The sequence below is a fragment of the Coregonus clupeaformis genome, chromosome 27, assembly GCF_020615455.1.
Source record: "Coregonus clupeaformis isolate EN_2021a chromosome 27, ASM2061545v1, whole genome shotgun sequence".
In the NCBI taxonomy this organism is placed as follows: Eukaryota; Metazoa; Chordata; class Actinopteri; order Salmoniformes; family Salmonidae; genus Coregonus; species Coregonus clupeaformis.
Genome location: NC_059218.1, coordinates 20591986 through 20612633, shown reverse-complemented (window position 1 = coordinate 20612633; position 20648 = coordinate 20591986). Strand labels below are relative to the sequence as shown.

The 20648-nt window shown below is 41.1% G+C and overlaps 1 protein-coding gene across 6 annotated transcripts in view; it reads right to left on the bottom strand.

Moving 5' to 3' along the window:
* Positions 1-15426: 15426 nt before the first annotated feature.
* LOC121541607 (NMDA receptor synaptonuclear signaling and neuronal migration factor) overlaps positions 15427-20648 on the bottom strand; it is a 58983-nt gene continuing 53761 nt past the window's right edge. For 3 of the 6 annotated variants that reach the window (XM_041850754.1, XM_041850757.1, XM_041850755.1), the window contains one exon: positions 15427-17772. In XM_041850754.1, coding sequence (XP_041706688.1) covers positions 17675-17772 — 98 coding nt within the window. In that variant the 3' untranslated portion in view covers positions 15427-17674. The remainder of the gene's footprint in view (positions 17773-20648) is intronic. The other 3 variants (XR_005995776.1, XR_005995778.1, XR_005995777.1) reach the window with 3 other exon arrangements.

The window sequence follows — 20648 nt, the reverse complement described above, 5'->3', positions numbered from 1 at the left end:
GGAAGCAATAACAATGGAAAAGCTCTTTAAGGCTATTTCCTACGGTCCAGAAAGGGCAAATAAATTAAAACAATTATTCCCTCATTTTGTCGAGGTCACAAGATAATTTTCTCGTGTTCACGACATAACAAAAGTTGTTTTGTTGTGATCACGAGAAACTCTATAAATAGGAGTGGACATATTGATGTTAGAGTGACGGTATGGCTGAGGCAGCAGAGCCAACAGCCATCAGTGCATCCCTTTTTATTTTGATCAGGGATTAACCCAGGCAAAAATTGCATTATGTCTCTCAGCTATAGATGGCTTCCAGTTTTGGCTCAAATCCAATTTTAAAGACATAAAAGTGTGGTTGCACTTCTATTTCTAAACGGATTGAATGTGGAACGTTCAGTGCAAGAAAAGTTCTCATTGAGGTCTGTGGTTGCAGACTACCAATGAAAGTTTACCAAAGTTCACCAGACTACCAATAAAAGTTTATTTTAATCTCTTTAATAGTTTTAACAGGGAGGTTGTCCTGTCAATAGCAGCAAAAACACAGTCACATACAACAATTAACAACTAGTACATAAAAATAGTGGAACAGGTGATGTGAATCCCTTGTTGTGGTTTCTAAATACTCCAACACATCATGTAGGTTACAGTCTATTTGTCATTTCAGACCAAAATGGTGGGCAAAATGGTGTGGTGCTGAAGGACAGCTCCGCAATTCATCCAGTTATAAAAATCATCTCATTGACTAGACACATAATGTAACACATGCAATTTGTTTGGATTTGTAATTCCTCAGTTTGCCATTGTTTGCCTTTTATTGCTGGAGCTTTGATAAGAAGGCCCTATACAGTAGCACATCACTACTTACAACACATATGCTCTAATAGATCTTTGTAGAGTCTTGCTGCAACTGGTCAACTATGACACTGCTGTCAATTTATCATCAATATGTCTACTCCTATCTATAGAGTTCATCTCGTGATCTCGACATAACGAGCTAATTATTTATTTATTCATTTGTGTTCTCTGGACTTCCGTAATTTCCTGATGGTGAACAGCATAATTAGTTTAAAATTTTTTGCTTTTTGACCAACATAAGGGTTTGCTTTTTGACTGTCATTTGTGCCAATCAATAGGACATTGTCAAAGGCAAGAAAAACGTCATGAAAATCACTTGCATTTGAAAGACCAATTTTCCCCACCTCTAAATGAACTTGACAGCACTCAACTCTCATGCTCTGAGAGAGACAGCTAATCCACTGGCTACTGATCTAGTGCTTGAAAAACGCGGGTGGACGCCATGGACGGGCTGTGTACAGTTGGGGGGACAAGCCGCTCATCCGATAATTGATGAACACAGATCAAAAATCTATTTGGAGCCAGGGAGCACAACGGGAGGAGAGTAATAAACCACTAGAGGTAGGCTAATAATTTGCTGTGTGTGTAATAGTGAGAAAAGGACGTGGAGTGATTGGAACAAGGCCCAGCCTCGCTGCACTGGGGTGTTAGAGAGCAGGGGTGAAACAGGAGGTTAGGATGATGAAGGAAGAGGAAGTTGGGTGAAACTCAAACTGTGGAACGCAGCATTACTTAGCATTCCAGGCAAGAAAACACTCCCTCTGTGTGAAAGAGGAGAATTGTGTGAAATGCAAATGAGAAAAGGCCAGGGAAGCAAAACAACTCTATGATGTACAAATCCACTCTTCAGATATTTCTCATTTTGAATGGTAAGCAGAGCAGCAAAACAAAACAAAGAGCTGGAACCAGGGACAGACTGGGACCAGAAATCAGCCCTGGACCATTCTTTTCCTCATGGCCCCCAAACCAGCCCATTTTCTTCCTTGAGGCCCACATTATTAGCCAAATCATTATAATTTGGTGTAACAACCCCAATGCAGACAGACCCACTGGGCTGAAGATGGATCTGCCCATCTGGCATTTGCCTGAACTGCCCTTTGACCAGTCCGTTTCCAGCAGAAACACAGGTGGAATTAATATCTATAACCATAACCCACCAAACATTAGTAGGAACTGATGAAAAAGGAAAGGGTGATACCTAGTCAGTTGTACAACTGAATGCATTCAACTGAAATGTGTCTTCTGCATTTAACCCAACCTCTGAATCAGAGAGGTGTGGAGGGCTGCCTTAATTGACTTCCACATCTTTGGAGCCCGGGGAACAGTGGGTTAACTGCCTTGCTCATGGCAGAACGACAGATCTTTACCTAAACCAAGGCATATTAAAATGAACCATTCCAGTTCCAGTTATAAACAATGACCAAGATGACTGATCAAATCCCAAGGGGCCAACATATATATACATTTTTTTACATTTTTAGTCATTTAGCAGACGCTCTTATCCAGAGCGACTTACAGTTAGTGAGTGCAAACATTTTCTTTTCTTTTTTAATTATATATATTTTTTATACTGGCCCCCCGTGGGAATAACTGAAGCATTTGGTAAATTATTTTGAGCTGATTCATATGTCATAGCTAGCATTTGGCATTGAAACTTACCTAAAAGAGACAGACAGCTTGCCACTGCAGATGGCTCATTCAAAATGACTATTTCTATGTGTTCTGATTGGTTCATTGCCCTGCATTATCATTATGCTCAACATATCAAAGCATAAAAATGCTTTGATCAACTTGGACCAGATTAACACTACAGCACTCACTTCATCACAAAGCTTTGTTTACCAGGCAGCACTGCACACAGTCAGTTCAGATCAAAGGCTATTTTAGGAGTTGTGGTATAGCTAACCCAACGGGGGGCACCTGGGGGAACAGGGGGGCCCAAACCCCCACGTCAGCAGACGGGAAGGGCTGATTGAGAGGGGAACGTGAGCCTTCGCTCCAGATCCACATTTAATTGTTTACCGGAGGGCAGAGAGAATAAAGAGAGTGAAAAACGCAAACAAACAAGCAAACGAAAAAGGTCAGCAGTTTTAGAATTGCACACTTCTGCAGGTGTGCAGTTTTTCTGATCCTCTGGTTCCTGTCTGGTTCCTCCCCTTCTCTTGTTTCTCCCTGCCCTTCCCTGGTCTCCTCATTTAGAGAAATGGCAGGTTTGGGCTCTAAAGAGAAGGGAGCTGACAAAGCAGGTGTGGGAGGGAGGGAAAGAGAGAAGAGGTTTTTTTTTATTAGAGGAGGGATCTGTTTTAGTGCCGGAAGCTGGGTAACCGCAGTCTGTATAAAATATTAAGATAAAGTAAATAAATGATTGGGTCTAAAATGTAAGAGAAACTCTAGTGGTACTTTAGCATTACTGTCGGATGAAGAGACATCCATTTCCTGAATATGTTTTTTGTAGGGAGTCTAGGGACATCGGAGATGCTACAGTGAATTTAGGCAATGTAACATTTCCAATGCCATACATTATTGATTCCAATCCCCCAAAGTACTTCACAATGAAGAGAACCCTCAGTTAGACCTTGTTTGAAGAACGAATAGTGTGGTTCTACGAAATTCACACACACACACACACCTTTTCATCTCTATGCAGAATCTTCAAATCACAAGGCGTCACACCTCGCAGTATCAGACAAATGTTCAAAACGTATGCTCTGACAGTGAATTTACAGAACAAATTTATTACGTTTCCTTCCAGACTGCTCTGATGTTGAGATGCTAATATAAACATGACAACCACTTTTCAGCACTTTCATCAGCTGAGCAAAGGGGAGAGAGGAAAGAGAGAGAGATGAGCAGTGAGGGATTCTAGCAGAGACAGACTGAACTGTAGTCAGCTCTCCTTAGACAGATGTCTCACGTGTTGGCCCATGAGCCCAACAAGCTCAAGCTTCAAGCTCACTGCTTCTCTCACTAACTACCTGATATCCCACTACCTAGCCCTCCCCTCCCTACTGCACATCACTGCTCTGGGTAAACACTGAGTGTACAAATCATTAGGAACTTCCTAATATTGAGTTGCACACCCTTTTGTCCTCAGAACAGCTTCAATTCATCAGGGCATGGACTCTACAAGGTGTTGAAAGTGTTCCACAGGGATGCTGGCCAATGTTGACTCCAATGCTTCCCACAGTTGTGTCAAGTTGGCTGGATATCATTTGGGTGGTGGACCATTCTTGATACACACGGTAAACTGTTGAGCGTGAAAAACCCAACAGCGTTGCAGTTCTTGACACACTCAAACCGGTGCGCCTGGTACCTAATACCATACCCCGTTCAAAGGCACTTAAATATTTTGTCTTGCCCATTCGAATGGCACACATACACAATCCATGTCTCAAGGCTTAAAAATCCTTATTTAACCTGCCTCCTCCCCTTCTTTTACACTGATTGAAGTGGATTTAACATGTCATGGAAAGAGCAGGTGTTCCTAATGTATTGAACAAAAGTATTTGTTTTACAACTTACGAAAATGTAGTATTTTCTACTGAAACAAGAATATTCTCATTAAATTGAGTAGGCTCGAACTAGACGCTGCTGTAAAGGCCTAACCTTCCATCTTCAGTGTTTACTCAATAGTACACCAACAGCAGGGAGCTATAGCACCTCCATCCACAGTGACTGAGACTGAAGCATTTGGTACATTATTTTGAGCTGATTCATATGTTATAGCTAGCATTTGGCATTGAAACGTACCTAAAAGAGACAGACAGCTTGCCACTGCAGATGGCTCATTCATAATGACTCTTTCTATGTGTTCTGATTGGTTCATTGCCCTGCATTATCATTATGCTCAGTCATCTCAATAACACCTGTGAACAGTAGGTGTTACATACACTGGCAGACACACACGCAGACGCACACACACACCTGAACACACTCCTCTGTTTCCAAATGCTCCAAAATGGTGATGGATGACATGTTTAGAGCATTAGGCTATGTTCTAGGCGATTCTCTATCTCTGAGTTCAACCCAGTGAAACGTCAGGGGGAGAGCGAGAGAGAGAGAGGGAGGGAAACAGAGTTAGTAAGAGAAGGAGAGAGGAGATGGAAAAATTAAAGCTCAATTCCCCCTTATCTTCACCCAGACACCCTGTCAATAATGGCCTAATGTGATATAATCAGTAGGCCTACTGATGAGAATCACAAGTTGCCAACAATAGGTCGTTATCAATAAAACGTCACAATAAGGTTCAGAGCGTTCGATTTGCCTGCTGGGGGGCTAAAACCATTGACAACTGCGTGCCGTTTTCAAGGTATTGTTAAATAAATGTTAACTATTTGGTTGTTATATCATCACCTCTTGAAAAGCATAGTCAGAACTACAAATGTCCTATTCCATGCAAAACAATTGCGCACATTTACAGTAGCTCTATCATCAGAGTTATACAGCAAGTAACTGCATGCTTTTCATGATCAGTAAACATCAAATTATCATGTAATTTCAGATATGTGAGGGTAACCTCACAATATCTCTCAATATTGGCCACCATTAATTGGATATTTAAGTGATATAAAAATAAAAGTGAACTACACCTGACAACTATGAGTGGTTTAAGTTAATTTCCCATCCTTTGTGGGCTCTGCCTGTCAAGCAGCAGAAGGGTGCGTTTGCCGATGTACTGTTAGCTGGTAATGTTTACATTGCAAGCTACCGGTAGAAACGTTGTATAGTTGGCTAAACATACACTCAGCGGCCAGTTTATTAGGGACAGCACCCCGTTCACAAACATGGATCGCTCCTACAGACAGTGAGTCACATGGCCATGGCTTGTTATATAAAGCAGGCAGACAGGCATCGAGGCATTCAGTAATTGTTCGATTGAACATTAGAATGGACCTAAGCGGCTTTGAGCGTGGTATGATCGTCGGTGCCAGGTGTGCCGGATCCAGTATCTCAGAAACAGCCGGCCTCCTGGGCTTTTCACGCATTAGGGTTTACCGAGAATGGTGCGACAAACAAAAAACATCCAGTCAGCGGCAGTCCTGTGGGCGAAAACAGCTCGTTGATGAGAGGTCGAAGGAGGATGGCAAGAATTGTGCAAGCTAACAGGCGGGCCAAAACAAACAAATAACAGTGCAGTACAACAGTGGTGTGCAGAACGGCATCTCGGAATGCACAACTCTTTGATCCTTGTCACGGATGGGCTATTGCAGCAAACGACCACACCGGGTTCCACTCCTATCAGCTAAAAACAAGAAGAAGTGGCTCCAGTGGGCATGTGATGACCAACATTGGAAAAACATCGCCTGGAACATGACAGCGAGTTAAGTTTACTTGAGTAGCCTGCGCAGTCCCCAGACTTCAACCCAATAGAGTATCTTTAGGATGAGATGGAACGGGCTGTTCGCAGCATGAATGTATAGCCGTCCAATCTGCAGCAACTGCTTGATACCATCGCGTCAGCATGGACCAACATCCCTGTGGAACGTTTCCGACACAGTGTAGAATGCCCCAAAGAATTCAGGCTGTTCTGGAGGAAAAGGGGGGTCTGACCCAGTACTAGATGGGTGTCCGGTACCTAGCGAAGATAGCTAACATCCCCTTTTCAACATTGTTTTTAAGTGTTTAATAACAATTGCTGCTGACAGACAGACAGGCTACATTGATTGATGGACCACGTCAAATTGGCTAGCTAGCTAATAACAAATCACATCAATATGCCCCCCAGCAGTCAAATCGAATGCTCTGCACCGTATTGTGATGTTTTATTGATAACAACCTATTGCCAGAGAAATCCCCCCCTGATTATTTCCATTATTGTCTGATTTAGGTTAGTCTTCCTTTAACCTGTGAGATACTTACATGGTAGTTGGTAGATGTACCTATCTGGCATCAACCTGGACATTTAAGAATCAACTAGACTGTGTAGGCTGGTCATTCTTGAATTGCGGTGGTAAATGCTGTCCATTTGGCACCATGTTAATACAGTTTAAAATAACAAAAACAGTTTTATTGAACTGTATATTTAATAACAAAACATATGTAAGGCTTTTATATGGCAATACATCTATTTGTATACTTTGTAGAAACTACTGCGGGCTAGCAAATTGGCTTGTCCCATTGGTGCTGTGTAGTGACGTTTTTGTGATTAAGAGATATTTCTCTATTATTTTGAATGCTAGACAGTGAACAAAGGTATTTATGCGTCACAATACAATGCAGAGTGTTCGATTTGCCTGCTGGGGGGCAAGGAGATCCCCAGCTCCCCTAAAACCATTGACAACTACTTGCCATTTTCAAGGGATTGTTAAATAAATGTTATAACTATTATGTTTTAATATCATCACCTCTTGAAGAGCATAGTCAGAACTACACATTTCTGATTATTCCACATTTAGCTCTATCATCAAAGTTATATAGCAAGTAACTGCATGATTTTCATAATCCATAAACATCAATTGATTATGTAATCTTAGATAAGTGAGGGTAGTCTATCCATTTGGCATATAGTTAGCTAGCATTCAGCTTGCTTCATCAGAGATAAGCCTTTTGGAAAGGGATTGACATCGACAAGTCCTCATCCTGGTAAAGTTGTCAGTTGGAATTCTGTCATCACCACTATAGATGGCAAGCAAATCAAACAATATTTGGATATAGCTAGCCATCTAGCTAGTTTATCCCCTGAAAGTTAGCTTGTTAACTAGCCATATTAACATGACCTGTTATTAGCTAGCTAGCCAATTTGACGTGGTCCATCAATCAATGTAGCCTAGTTTTATGCTTTATTAATCAAGTTAACCATGTGAATGTTTGTCTTTCCTTATGTGATGGTTTGAAGTTCTTTGATGACTGGTAACAATTTGCAAGTTGGGTGTAGATTAACTGAGGGTTTTAATGTTTTAGTATCATTATGGCCTATTAATAAAAGTGTGATTTTTTGTTTGTATTGTATTATAATGAATGACAATCTGTGTTTTCTTATTTTTTTAATCACACCTTATTAGGTGTGAAAAGGGGGATTATTGGGGATTTATTATTCTCCTAAATTGATGGGATGACTAACTTAGAAAGAATGCATTCTTGACTGGGCTAATGTAGGTTGTGACACCTGGCAGGCTGTGATTGATGTGAAGAGCTGTTTTAGGGGGTAAAGTGAGATAAGGATTTGTGTCTCCAAATGCTAGACTATACTGGTTCTTTGTGATCTGTGAACCTTCCTTGGACATAGGAATGGTGTCTAAGGGAGCTGGCTCTTCTCACTATGACAGGTTGTTATGATGAACGTATGCCTGGTAACAGAAGAGGCTGGCAACAGGGGTGCATCAACGGATTGGCTGAGTAAAGTTTAAACCACACTCAGTCCTTTACTCTGATTGGCCAGCAGAGAAGTGGGAAACTTTCTCTGTCAGAGTATTTGAGTATTGGATCTGAAACAATGTTTTAGTTCTCTGGGGTGCCCTGCGAGGTATCTCAGAGAGCCCGTATATACGAAACATCATATTTACCATTGAAGGTTTTTGCATTAATTAAAATAACTAGTATATCTTAGAAGTCGTGTTGACCTCTTTTGTTCCTAATACCAGATTTGAATTGACGCGACTTTGACACCTATCATGTCTGTCAGCAGAAATCGTGATTAAACACTCTTAAAAACAATGTTGACAAGGGGATAATGTTAGCTAACTTTGCTAGGTGGGCCTCCGTTGGTTGTAGAAAAAAGTGCTGTACATTAGGTCTACTTAACACTATGTTTAGCCAACTGAACAAACAGTACCGATAGCTTGCAAAGTAAACATTATCAGCTAACAGTACATCGACAAATGTGCCCTTCTGCTGCTTGACAGGCACTGGCAGAGCCCACGAAGGATGGGAAATTAACCCAAACCACTCATACTTGTCAGGTATAGTTCACTTTTATCTTATATCACTTAAATATCCAATTAATGGTGGCCAATATTGAGAGATATTGTGAGTCAACCCTCATGTATCTGAAATTACTGATCATGAAAAGCATTTAGTTACTTGCTGTATAACTCTGATGATAGAGCTAAATATGTACAATTGTTTTGCATGGATTAATTGGAATTTGTAGTTCTGACTATGCTTTTCAAGAGGTGATGATATTACAACCAAATAGTTAACATTTATTTAACAATACCTTGAAAAGGGCACGCAGTTGTCAATGGTTTTAGCAGAGCAGGGAGTCTCCTTGCCCCCCAGCAGGCAAATCGAACACTCTGAACCTTATTGTGACATTTTATTGATAACGTTCAATAAAAACAAAGAAGGCTATTAAAATACATTTTTGTTATTAATATAATGTGTGTCCCTCAGTTTTATGTCATTGGTGTTACCGCCTTGAAAATGACTGATTACAAAGATCTTGAGCATTCTCTCCAGTGGCAAACTGTTATAGGGGGAAGGGTCTATATTAAAGGAAATTATTAGCTCATCTTTTTTTTTTTTTTGTCATTTAGCAGACCCTCTTGTCCAGAGCGACTTACAGTTAGTGAGTGCATACATTTTCATACTGGCCCCCCGTGGGAAACGAACACACAACCCTGGCGTTGCAAGCGCCATGCTCTACCAACTGAGCTACACGGGGCCTTAACTAAGCTACACACTCTTAGTAGGCTATGTCATACATTTAAGGATTCCATAGATAATTTGGTGTGTCTAAAACCAAAGTGTCACTTAATGTTCGGCAATTTAAATGAAGGGATATAACATTGTGGGCAAAATGATTAATCATATCACTTTAGTAAATGGAGAAAAAAAAGTATGCACTCACTAACTGTAAGTCGCTCTGGATAAGAGCGTCTGCTAAATGACTAAAATGTAAATGTAAAATGTAAATTATTTTTAAAGGTTTGATGACCTTAGATTTTAGCATTTGTGGCCTCCATTTCAGAAAATCCAAATGTACCTAAAATTACTCATTGGTGTTACCATCATTGGTGTTACTACTCCTACTGGAAGCACAATGTTATCATAATGGTCAAAATAATTTAAAGTCATTAAGCTACCATATTAGTTGATTTAAAATGGGAAGATGTACCTAAAAAGTTAGTATTTTTTTCCCAAAATGCCATGCCCGTGCTGGGCCAGCAATCCGCAGAGAGATGTATCGCCTCGCCACGCTGTTCACTTTCACCAGCTGCTGCCTCAGATCCCCCACCACCTACATGGTGGACGGGAGAGTTTCTGACGGGACAGGACTCAAGCTCAACTTTTTTCCTCGCGCCTCCTGTCTCCTTTTCAGTCCTTTTTACTTTTGAGAGATGGTCTAAGATTCACTTCTGTTTAAAGGAACATTCTCCAGTGATTATTATTGTGTTGTGACATGGAATTAAATTGGGATTTCAGAGGTGGGTGAGCCCTATTTGGTGGTGGTAACGGGATTAGGATTAGGGTTGGCGCTATAGTTTGGGTTAGGGTTATGGTTAGGGTTGTGGTTGAGGCCAGGGTTAGGGTTGAACTGGGATGTGGACATGAAGCTAGGGTTAGGGTTGTGGTTGAGGCTAGGGTTAGGGTTGAACTGGGATGTGGACATGAAGCTAGGGTTAGGGTTAGGGTTGTGGTTGAGGGTTAGGGTTGAACTGGGATGTGGACATGAAGCTAGGGCTAGGGTTGTGGTTGAGGCTAGGGTTAGGGTGTGGAGGAGCTACCGCCCTGCTTCCGCTACTCATTCTAATATTGTTTCTTACACATCTGCAGAAGTATCGCGGAAGATCCTCGTTACAGTTTAATTGAAATTTAAAGGCAATGTTCCCGCATTCACTGAGACTTCATTCACGGTAAACGCTGCATATGTTGGCTCAATCGGAAATTAACTATACATTTTAACAAGGATCTTCCGCAATATGATTGGAATACATCCCTTAATCGAGCACCTGATGCAATTACGCAATATTTTTGTTCTGTGTTTCCGAGAGTACCCTTACCCCAGATGGGGTAAGGATTCAGTCAAATTTTGAGACTGTAGATGGAGGATCAGATAACAGCTGAGACAGCATCCTTCCCTGCAGACAACTTTTTAGCAAAACATCATGACACTGCAACAGACATGAATCCTTGGGATATGATTACAGTTTCTCGATTGCTAAGACACATTTCTTGAAACCTTCACCCATTTTCTCAAAACTTTAAACACAAAACAAATCTTCAAACTACATTCACAAAACCCCTGACTCTTCTGGCAAAATCAAACAATCACCTCAAAACCATTTAATCTGTGCTCAAAATCAAACAATGCTTTCAGATCATACACACAGCCAGTCAATATATAAACACTACAGAGCGTTCATTAGACACTACATCAAGAATTGGAGAACACAGCGTCCAGGGCATGTAGTTACAGAATTTTCTATTTATAGTAAACACATTTTGCAATTAAAACAAAAAGTATAGTAATCACAACTTAGTACAGTGAATATATTGTATACTGTAAGTACTGCAAGTAATACAGTACTGAATGTCTGTATATTCAGCACTTGCATAAAAATACAGTAGTCCAACTGCAAAAGCCCACAGAACAAAGAAAACTCTAAATGAAAAGCACATTACAGTACACTGAAAAATGTTGTGCAACTGCGAAATCAAAGTCAATGAGAGATTCATTCTGCCTCAGCATCACGTCTTTGTGCTGGTTCCGGCCAGAGGACTTCGTCCACATCGCAGGCAACGTTGTCCCTTGCCAGGCAACGGGGGAAAAACCCTCTGGTGTGCCGGATCCAGCCTTGACAACACTCCACACCTATGTCACCATTGCCTGTAAGAGATTTTCCCTGGTATATGGGTTTCGGTCATAGACCTTCCACCGCCACGCAGAGAAAAACTATTCTATTGGGTTGAGGAAAGGGCTGTATGGTGGAAGGCAAACATTTATGAATCGCTGGTTGATGTTGAACCACTCGCGTATCCGGACACCACGGTGAAAGCTGAAATTTTCCCAAACCACGACATAGACAGGATGCACTGCCTGATGATGATCCTGCTGCTCACGCTCAAACAATACATCCCGAAGACCACCCAGAAATGTAAGAAGATGTTCAGTGTTATATAGCCCCAGGGTTGCATGAAGGTGGAGAACCCCATGATTACTTATGGCTGCACAAAGGGTGACATTGCCACCACGCTGGCCAGGGACTTCCACAATGGCACGTTGGCCAATTATGTTCCTGCCTCTCCTTCTCCTCTTTGCCAGATTGAACCCTGCTTCATCTACAAAAATGTATTCATGGGGCCTTTCCATGGAATCCAATTCAAACACTCTCTCTATATAAAAATAGATAAATAAGTAGTTTAGTAAGTGATACAGAAAGACAGACTTCTGCAATAGTGCATTTGTATGCACTCCTGATTTACATACACTACAATATAGTGCAGTTTACAGTAACAGTAGGCTAGTAGCATAGCATTGTACTGTAAGCATCAGCGCTGAAAGTGTCTAAGTGTACACTTACTTGCACATACTGAAATCGTAGATCTTTGACCATTTCTGAGTGTGCTCAAAGGGTACTCTGTACACTTGCTTCATGCGTACCCTGTTGCGCTGGAGGACACGGTCAATGGTAGAAAGGCTGACACTGTTGATTCCTTCAAAGTTCACATTGTGTTCAACAACTCTTTGCTGTATTTCACGCAGTCGGATGGCATTGTTTTGAAGGACCATATCAACAATGAGAGCCTCTTGCTGTTGGGAGAACATAGCAGGCCTTCCACCCTCATGTGGTAGTCTTGCAATTCTACAAAAAGGGAAAATGCACTTACAAACGTATACATACAGTAAAAATAGTAATGGACATTACTTCTATACGTAAAATATTGTATGGTAAGATGTTTAATTTTTTTTCCCCCAGTCCCCTTTCTATTGACAAAGTGATGTACTGAATCAAATGTATACAGTAAACTTTCAATGACCAAAATAAAAAAGAAACAATGACCTGTTCTCTTCTCTGAATGTCCTGATTATGGTGGCCACAGAGAATCTGCTCAAATTGGGTTGCACTCTTTGTCCTGCTTCCCTCATTGTCATTCCATGAACAACAACATGGTCTATCACAGTTGCTCGAATTTCTTCTGAAATTACTGTTCTTGGTCTTGCTCTTCCTCGTCCTCGTACTCTTCCTCCTCGTTCACCACCTCTTACACGTATTCTTCCTCCTCTGCCTCTCAGATTGTTTCCATCCATTGTTGGTATCAACATTCAACACACCTGTGCCACCTGTGCACTCTGAACTGGCTTATATTCTGTACAATTGGTTTGATCACATCATTAGAAACAAGTTTGAACAATTTGGAGTCGTTGTGTGTAAACGATGACAACTGTGTTGTAGTTGTGTTTAACTTTTGCCACCTGTGTTTACCATTTTGTAACACAAGTGCATCACAGTGCGAAATGTGTTTTAGTCAGTGAGAATGTGTTTAGAGTTTTGCAAAAAGAGTGATTGATTCGACAAATGGGTTTAGGCCACTGAGCATTTGGTTCAGAGAATGGGGTTTAGTGTTTTAGCAATTCAGAAAAACTGTATAAGAGAGAGAGAGAGAGAGAGAGAGAGAGAGAGAGAGAGAGAGAGAGAGAGAGAGAGAGAGAGAGAGAGAGAGAGAGAGAGAGAGAGAGAGAGAGAGAGAGAGAGAGAGAGAGAGAGAGAGAGAGATACATAGAATTGATCACTCAGGTGGAGATAAGGGACCTAAAATGAGCAGAAAACCAGAATAAATACTCCATCACTGCATCCATCCCCTTATCTTTCTGTCTGTAAGCTTCTGAAAAGATACTCCTCTAAAGTATGCTTCAGACTAGAGCTTGTTTATGTCTGCCGTCTCTCTATCCCGCTTGTTCTATTGTAGCCTAGTTCAGAGGAGGCAAACAGAGTGTAACGTCATAACGCCAATGTTCGACAAAGGAATACACGTCATCAGCCCAACAGATGAAATGATACTGCAAGGCACGATCAGTTTTCTCTGAGAATATCCAACAAAAAGTCATTTTGTTGAAGCAACCCCTTACTCTTCTTTCCCCTTTTATTTAAAAAGTTCTAACCCCCTCATCTCAATCAATGCTAGTCTCTGTAGACTCCCATAGCGTTGTAGTGTGCAGTCTGCATAGTGTGTCATCAGTGCAGACTTCCTTTCCAAGCAAATCACTCAATTATGTTAAATATACCTGTTCACCGACCCTGCTATGGATATGACACAGGGTCACTGGAATTCGTCTTTTCTCCAATGGACTTAGGAGCGGAGTTTGAGCAGAGTAGGAGATGGCCTTTCAGGTTCAAAGAAACCAGCTTTAGCACTCTGAAATAGGGCTCTTCCAGCACAATGCCGTTAATACTTGCTTTAATAAAATGACAAGACATGAATAAAACAAAAAGAGGCACACTGGTCTCAATTTCAACAGGACATTTTACTGGAAAATATGCTTTAAAAACCATTATGTACAAGTCAATGCCAATTGTGTACATCGTTTCTCTCAGTAGATTTAATGGATGCCCTTAACATAGCCAACTTTACTCAAAAAGGCATTTTCTCCCTCCAAATACCATGAGGGTAAAGTACAATGAAAGGCTCACTACACAGATTTGCTTTCGATTTTGGTCATTTCAAATGAGTCATATCACCAGTAGAGATATACAGTGTGTATTTTATTGTTGATATCTACATTGGTCTACCTCATAAAATGCATTGAGAATCAGAATGCTCCAAATAAACAAATTATCACATTGTCTTAAATGACTCATAGATTATAATTCAGTGTAGACTACTTGCTATAGAATAAAACAGACATACAAAAGGCTGTGGATTTCTTCATGGAACTAAATATCAATCATGGGGCTTTCCTTCCCCTCCCCAAAAGATAATGGTCGCATTCCTGGCTGACTACTTTGCCGACATTGCGTTGCATCAACCAATGGTTGTGTGCCAGGCCATCGATTGTACAGTCGGGCATCAGATTGCTGTATCATATGATGTTGTTTGCTGATATGTTAAACACCTATCCAGGCATTGTGAGATCTGACATGGGTGTGTCTGCAATGTAGTCAGCCTGGAACGCGGCCATAATCCACCAGGTGGGCGGGCTGTATGCCTCACCAATGTGTCATCAAGCAATCATCCTCTAACTAAGCCAATCATCTTCCAGCTGAGCCAGCCACCGGCCATCTCTGAGTGGGCAGCGGAGGGAGGAGTGGGAGGATGCAGAGGAGGAGAGGAGGGAAGAGGTGGCTAAAGAGCAGACCTACTGGGCTTCGTCCCAAATGGCACGCTCTTTCCTTTATAGTGCACTACTTTTGACCAAAGCCCATGTCTACAAGGCAGGCATAAGAAACAGCATCATCCTCTGTCTGAGTTCCTATGAGACCTGAAAAAAAACAAGCATTTTATTTTGTTTTCCCTCAGTGCCTAGAACTCTGAAGTGTACAGTACAGTGAGTCGCTGCACATTAAGCCCTGTTGTTAGCAAGAGAGTTTCAAAAAGAGTGTGACATCAATCATTTTAGGGCATTCTCAACTTTCTTCCTCCCCAACTTTCTTACTCCCCCTCCCCCCTCTCCCCCCTCTCCCCCCTCCCCCCCCCATCTCTTCCATGTTGCTGCTACAAACCACAGATCGAGGAGAAATACGTCTGTGGATTCTCACTCTGTGCTCTATACCATACCATATACAGTAACATTAATAGAGGCAAGAAGCAAATCACTTAAATGATTAGGTAAAACAAATCCTCATTTCTTTTTTATATATTTCTTTTTAATACGTTCTTATGTTTTCCCTAACACTTTATATTTCCCTCACACTATATATTGAAAAGGTAACAGTATAGTCATAGAAATGGATGTTCCATAAAGGATGAGATACGGGTAGAGTGAGAGACACAGTATTGCTGTTTGCATCCTTAATTAGATGTAGCAACGAAGGCTTATATGAACTACAGAGAAAAGAACAGAAGAGTACCTATTGAACTTCTGCTGACTGCTGAGTCAGAGTCTGGGTTACATGACTCAGACTCCAACAGTGAGCAGACAATGCGTTGGCATCTTTTGCTATATCTGAGGGATGACATCGATATCCACCACTCAACTCTTCACCCTCAAGAACATGAAAAAGGACAACAGAACAGCCACACAAAAGAAGACGAATGTGTTATGTTTGCGTTAACTTGGCGTCGACAGAGAACAGCTAGCTGTGCAGGGAATAATGCTGTGTGTGTGATCTGGATGGCTTTGACTAGTGTGGAGTTATGTCTTTTAGATGTCCCCTGGCCATCCTCTGGCTATCTGACTGCCTGCCCCCAGTGTTCTTGATACAGTAGTTTTATGGTGTGATACTGATGAACATGCACGCACACACGCACGCACACACACACACACACACACACATAATACTCTCCCCTCAGTGCATTACAGCACATAACTCTGCGGACACCTACCAAGAGCCCCAGGACACCTACCAAGAGCCCCAGGACACCTACCAAGAGCCCCAGGACACCTACCAAGAGCCCCAGGACACCTACCAAGAGCCCCAGGACACCTACCAAGAGCCCCAGACGGCTCCTTAATAGCTTGGAATGCTGGAAGATCAGACCAATTCCTTAAGTGCCTATTTTCTGACTGGACTAAGGCCCAGTGGAGAAAGGGGTGCTGGGGGGGAGCCAGAACTGTCTAACTGATGGTGAGAGCAACCAACAGGGTTGTGGCTAGATGGAGTACAGCTACGGACGGAAGGTATTGATATGGGCCATTTAAGTGGCATCACCCCGATGGAGACAGTAGAAAGCGATCCACAGGGTAACACTGATAGGGGTTTTGCTTGAGCTATTGGCCATGACACCAGACCTGACATCACAACTCATCTGCTGGAAGTGTGTGTCAGTGACTTCACTCTGTGGTGTGAAATGGAATGGTTCAGCATGGCTATATCAGAGAGGGGAAACGCACACACACACGAACGCACGCACACGGACCTACGAACGCACATGCACACACACATATGTATTTGTAGTGACATCATCCCTACACTTTTGGCTCTGGAGCTGAATCAGTTGAAATAGATAGAAGATACATGAGATATACATTCATCCCAAGCAATGGCAATGATGATTACAATATCTGGTAGAGTAGGGGATCAAACAAACAGAGATTATTTCATGGTTAAAACCTGAGTTATTGAAGAGAGTCCAGAAGAAACAGCAAACATAAATGATGTATCATATTGTTATATAGCGAGAATTTGCATGACTAGAGCTAGACTATATTCATGTGATGTATACATACACATCTATATATGGATTTAATTATGCTTTTCCAATCCAGATTCTCTGAGAGGTCCAACCAAAACAGAACCAAACAACTGCCCTTTAAAGTATAACTGTGCTATAAGCACCTCAAACATCAAAAAGAAAAAGACATGTTTTTATTCCTCATTTCATGATGGAGAGAGCAAGAGCACAGAAGATCCCTTCATCCCCCTTCTCCATCTTCAGGTCTTGTTGTCCTTCTAGCATCCCTTCTGCTTGGTTTCTCTCTTTTTGACCCTCGACCTTTGTGGTTGCGTAGGCGGTGAAGAGGAGGGTTGAAATAAATAATGGGTGACACACACAGCACCATGACAGCTGCTATGTCACCCACCCTCCTCCTATACCTACTCTCTATCACCACTCTCCCTCCTCTTCTTCTTCACCCCTCTCTCCCAGTCCTGGATGAAAGCAGGTATGATGGGTGTTACAGTGGGGTTGAGCAGTAAGGTTGAGTTGAGCAGTGGTGTTCAGTGGGTCCTCCTGCCCCAGTATACACTGTATGAATGCTACAGGGCTGACTTGACTTGGAGTCCCGTCACAAAAGATCCTCGTAGTCCAGGAGTTTGGAGTGCTGGCGGGTTTTCCACAGACGGAAGAGACGGAAGTCAAAGTACATCTCAATCATCTCTTTTCCTAGATAAAAGAAGGTATAGTAAAGGTTCAATTATGCATTTCACTTCAGGGTACCGTACCTAGTTATTAATACAAGGAATGCGCTAATTTGGATGTTGCCCTCAAGCGATTCCACCTTAAAGCGGCAATCAGCAGTTAAAACAATAACAAAACCTTTCCCCGCCCCTGTTTTGGTAAAAAGCTGTGGCATAGGGCTGGAGAAATGTAACCACTCTCAAATTCATAGACAGAGCTATGACCATCTATGATATCAAAATGATAGTTTTAACCATGTTTGAGGCTATATAGTGTTTGTTTACATATACTTTGTTTATAAACATTGGAGTAAAACAAGCTTATATTTTGGGTTCTGATGGGGTACAACAGTTGAACCAAGCTCACGAGGCATTTATAAGTTATATTCTTCAAGAATCAATGGGTCCATATCATTGATTAATAAGTCCAAAAATTTATGTAGCAACTGTAGCAAATTTTGAATGTGATAATAATCTCTTTAACATTTGACTTGTTATTCTCAAGAACAATATAATTTACAATGAATGGTTCAACTTCTATCATCTATCATTGTGTGTTGACACTGTGTCATTCACTGTTTAGGGAGCACCCAGCTAGCGCATAAAGTTCTGAGAATCATATGTTTCTTAAGGCCATGATACACCAGCAATTTGGAGAGACAATATTGCTGAGCAATGTTGCCAGCAATGTTTGCTGCAACTATTTTACATTGAAAATGAGCAACTTTTTATTATCTGGGGAATCTTGATCAGCAGCGCCACCTAGTGGGCAATTTGTAGGAATGCTCCAATCAGAGCACAGATATTGGTCATGTGATCAGTCTGCTGTTCCAAAATATTTTGGAAAACATGGCAACCGTTTTTGAACTGAAGTGAGAAAAAAATCTACTCCCATGTTGGAGTGAGATGTTGGCAATTCACGTCTCTTATGTTTCTCCACTACAATATTATATCATGATACATTATTACATACATACTGTGTTCAGTTTGTCATGTTTAACTGACAGAAATATCCACGGTGGTGCACATGTTAATCGATTAGCATGCTAACTGCAATCCATGCTAAGTCAACTGGCTTACCTGGTTAAATAAAATAAAGGTGAAATAAAAAATAAGTCAATGGGACAAACAGGCTAATTCGTTAGCTAGCTAGCCATGTAGATTTTACATTCATTTTTCGTTTTAGATTGTTTTTTGTATGTTTAACTAGCTGGTTAGCTTACCATTTACACTTCCTTGCTTAGAATTGTGAAGTAAAACGTTTTCTAAATCTAGTAATCCTTACGTCTGCGTTTGTAGTAAGTTTGAGTGGATGCCCATGGCAGGGGCAACACCTCTTTGTTGTTTGTTTGTTAGCTGATAAATTCCAGTACAGATGTGGCAGTCAACAGCCAACAATAAGCTATAGGAGATTTGTAAATCAATGGGGAAATTGAGTTTTAAGTTGATTTATGCTGCTTCATATGAAATCTATTATTCATGTCCATGTTGCTCATTGCTCATCATTGCTCCAGTGTCTCATAACCCACTCTGTTGCCAGCATTGCCTCAAACGAATTGCCAGTGTATCATGGCCTTTAGAGCTTGGTGAGAGTGTGGTTGTCATATGGTCATTTGAACACAACCTTCCCATAACTTTTTGGGAATGGTACAGGAGTTGCTTGGCTTTGGAACATTCTCAGGAACTTCACAAAAAAAACAGTTTCTTGGTATTTCATTACTTTAACAGAACGTCTCCTAAAAGTTCAAACATGCTTACATTTAATTTAAATGTTGGTAATGTTCTAGAAACGTTCTCCAACTGGTTTGATACTGGGAATCATCTCAAATAGTTCAGAGAACATTAAGAAACAACGTTCTTCTGTGGGAATTTTAGTACTTCAGCATAATGTTTCCTATAGGTTTCCTCGTGGTTCTATTGAAGGTATGTTCTCAAATTGTTTCAAGAACGTTAAGAAACAACGTTCTTCTGTGGGAATTTTAGTACTTCAGCATAACGTTTCCTACAGGTTTCCTCATGGTTCTATTTAAAGTCATGTTTTCAAGTTGTTCGGAGAATGTTAAGAACACTTTACATAAAAACAACAAGAACAACTTTAGTAACGTTCAGAGAACGTTCTAAGAATGTTATTTAAAAACATATACATTCTGTTCTCAGCATCAACAAAACTAATTGGCCACGCCTGATCTTAATGAGTGCTTGTTTGCTTTGAAATGGGGTCTGTCTGAATAGACAAAATGAACAGCTTTGTATGCGTAAAACAACATGGCATGCTAGCTCCATCCTGGTGGCGCAGTGGACTAATTCCATAGATAGAGAACAGAAGATTAGTTTCCATGTGTCCTATCTGTACTTGGAGTAAAAAAACAGTTAACCCAAAATAAGCTAGCAGTGTTTTTAAAAGTCTTATTGAAACATTCAATGAAAGTTTTAAGGAAGTTATTCAAAAACCTCCAAATAACCTATAATTTCCATTCTTAGAGCGTTAATAAAACCACCCAGGAAAACATTAAAAGAACCTCCCTGCAACCTAAAAAGAAATGTTCCCAAAACATGCAAAATGTTCCCTTCTGTTCTCAGAATGTTGAAAAAAAGTTCAATTTTACAGGTCATAAAACACATGTCTTCATTCCCACAACCAAATGTGCTAGCTGGGTAGGTTCGTTTGACCCTCTCCACAGTAAGCCACTGCCTGCCAATTACCTTGCAGACCTTATCTAACACACACCACAATATCACATCACCCAGTGTGTATAAGAGTGGGAAAGGTAGGGAAGGAGAGAGGGAGGGTGGGTGGGAGAGGCAGACAAGATAGTCCAGTTACAGTGAATGGACCCAAAGGAGTGACAGAAAAAGAAATGA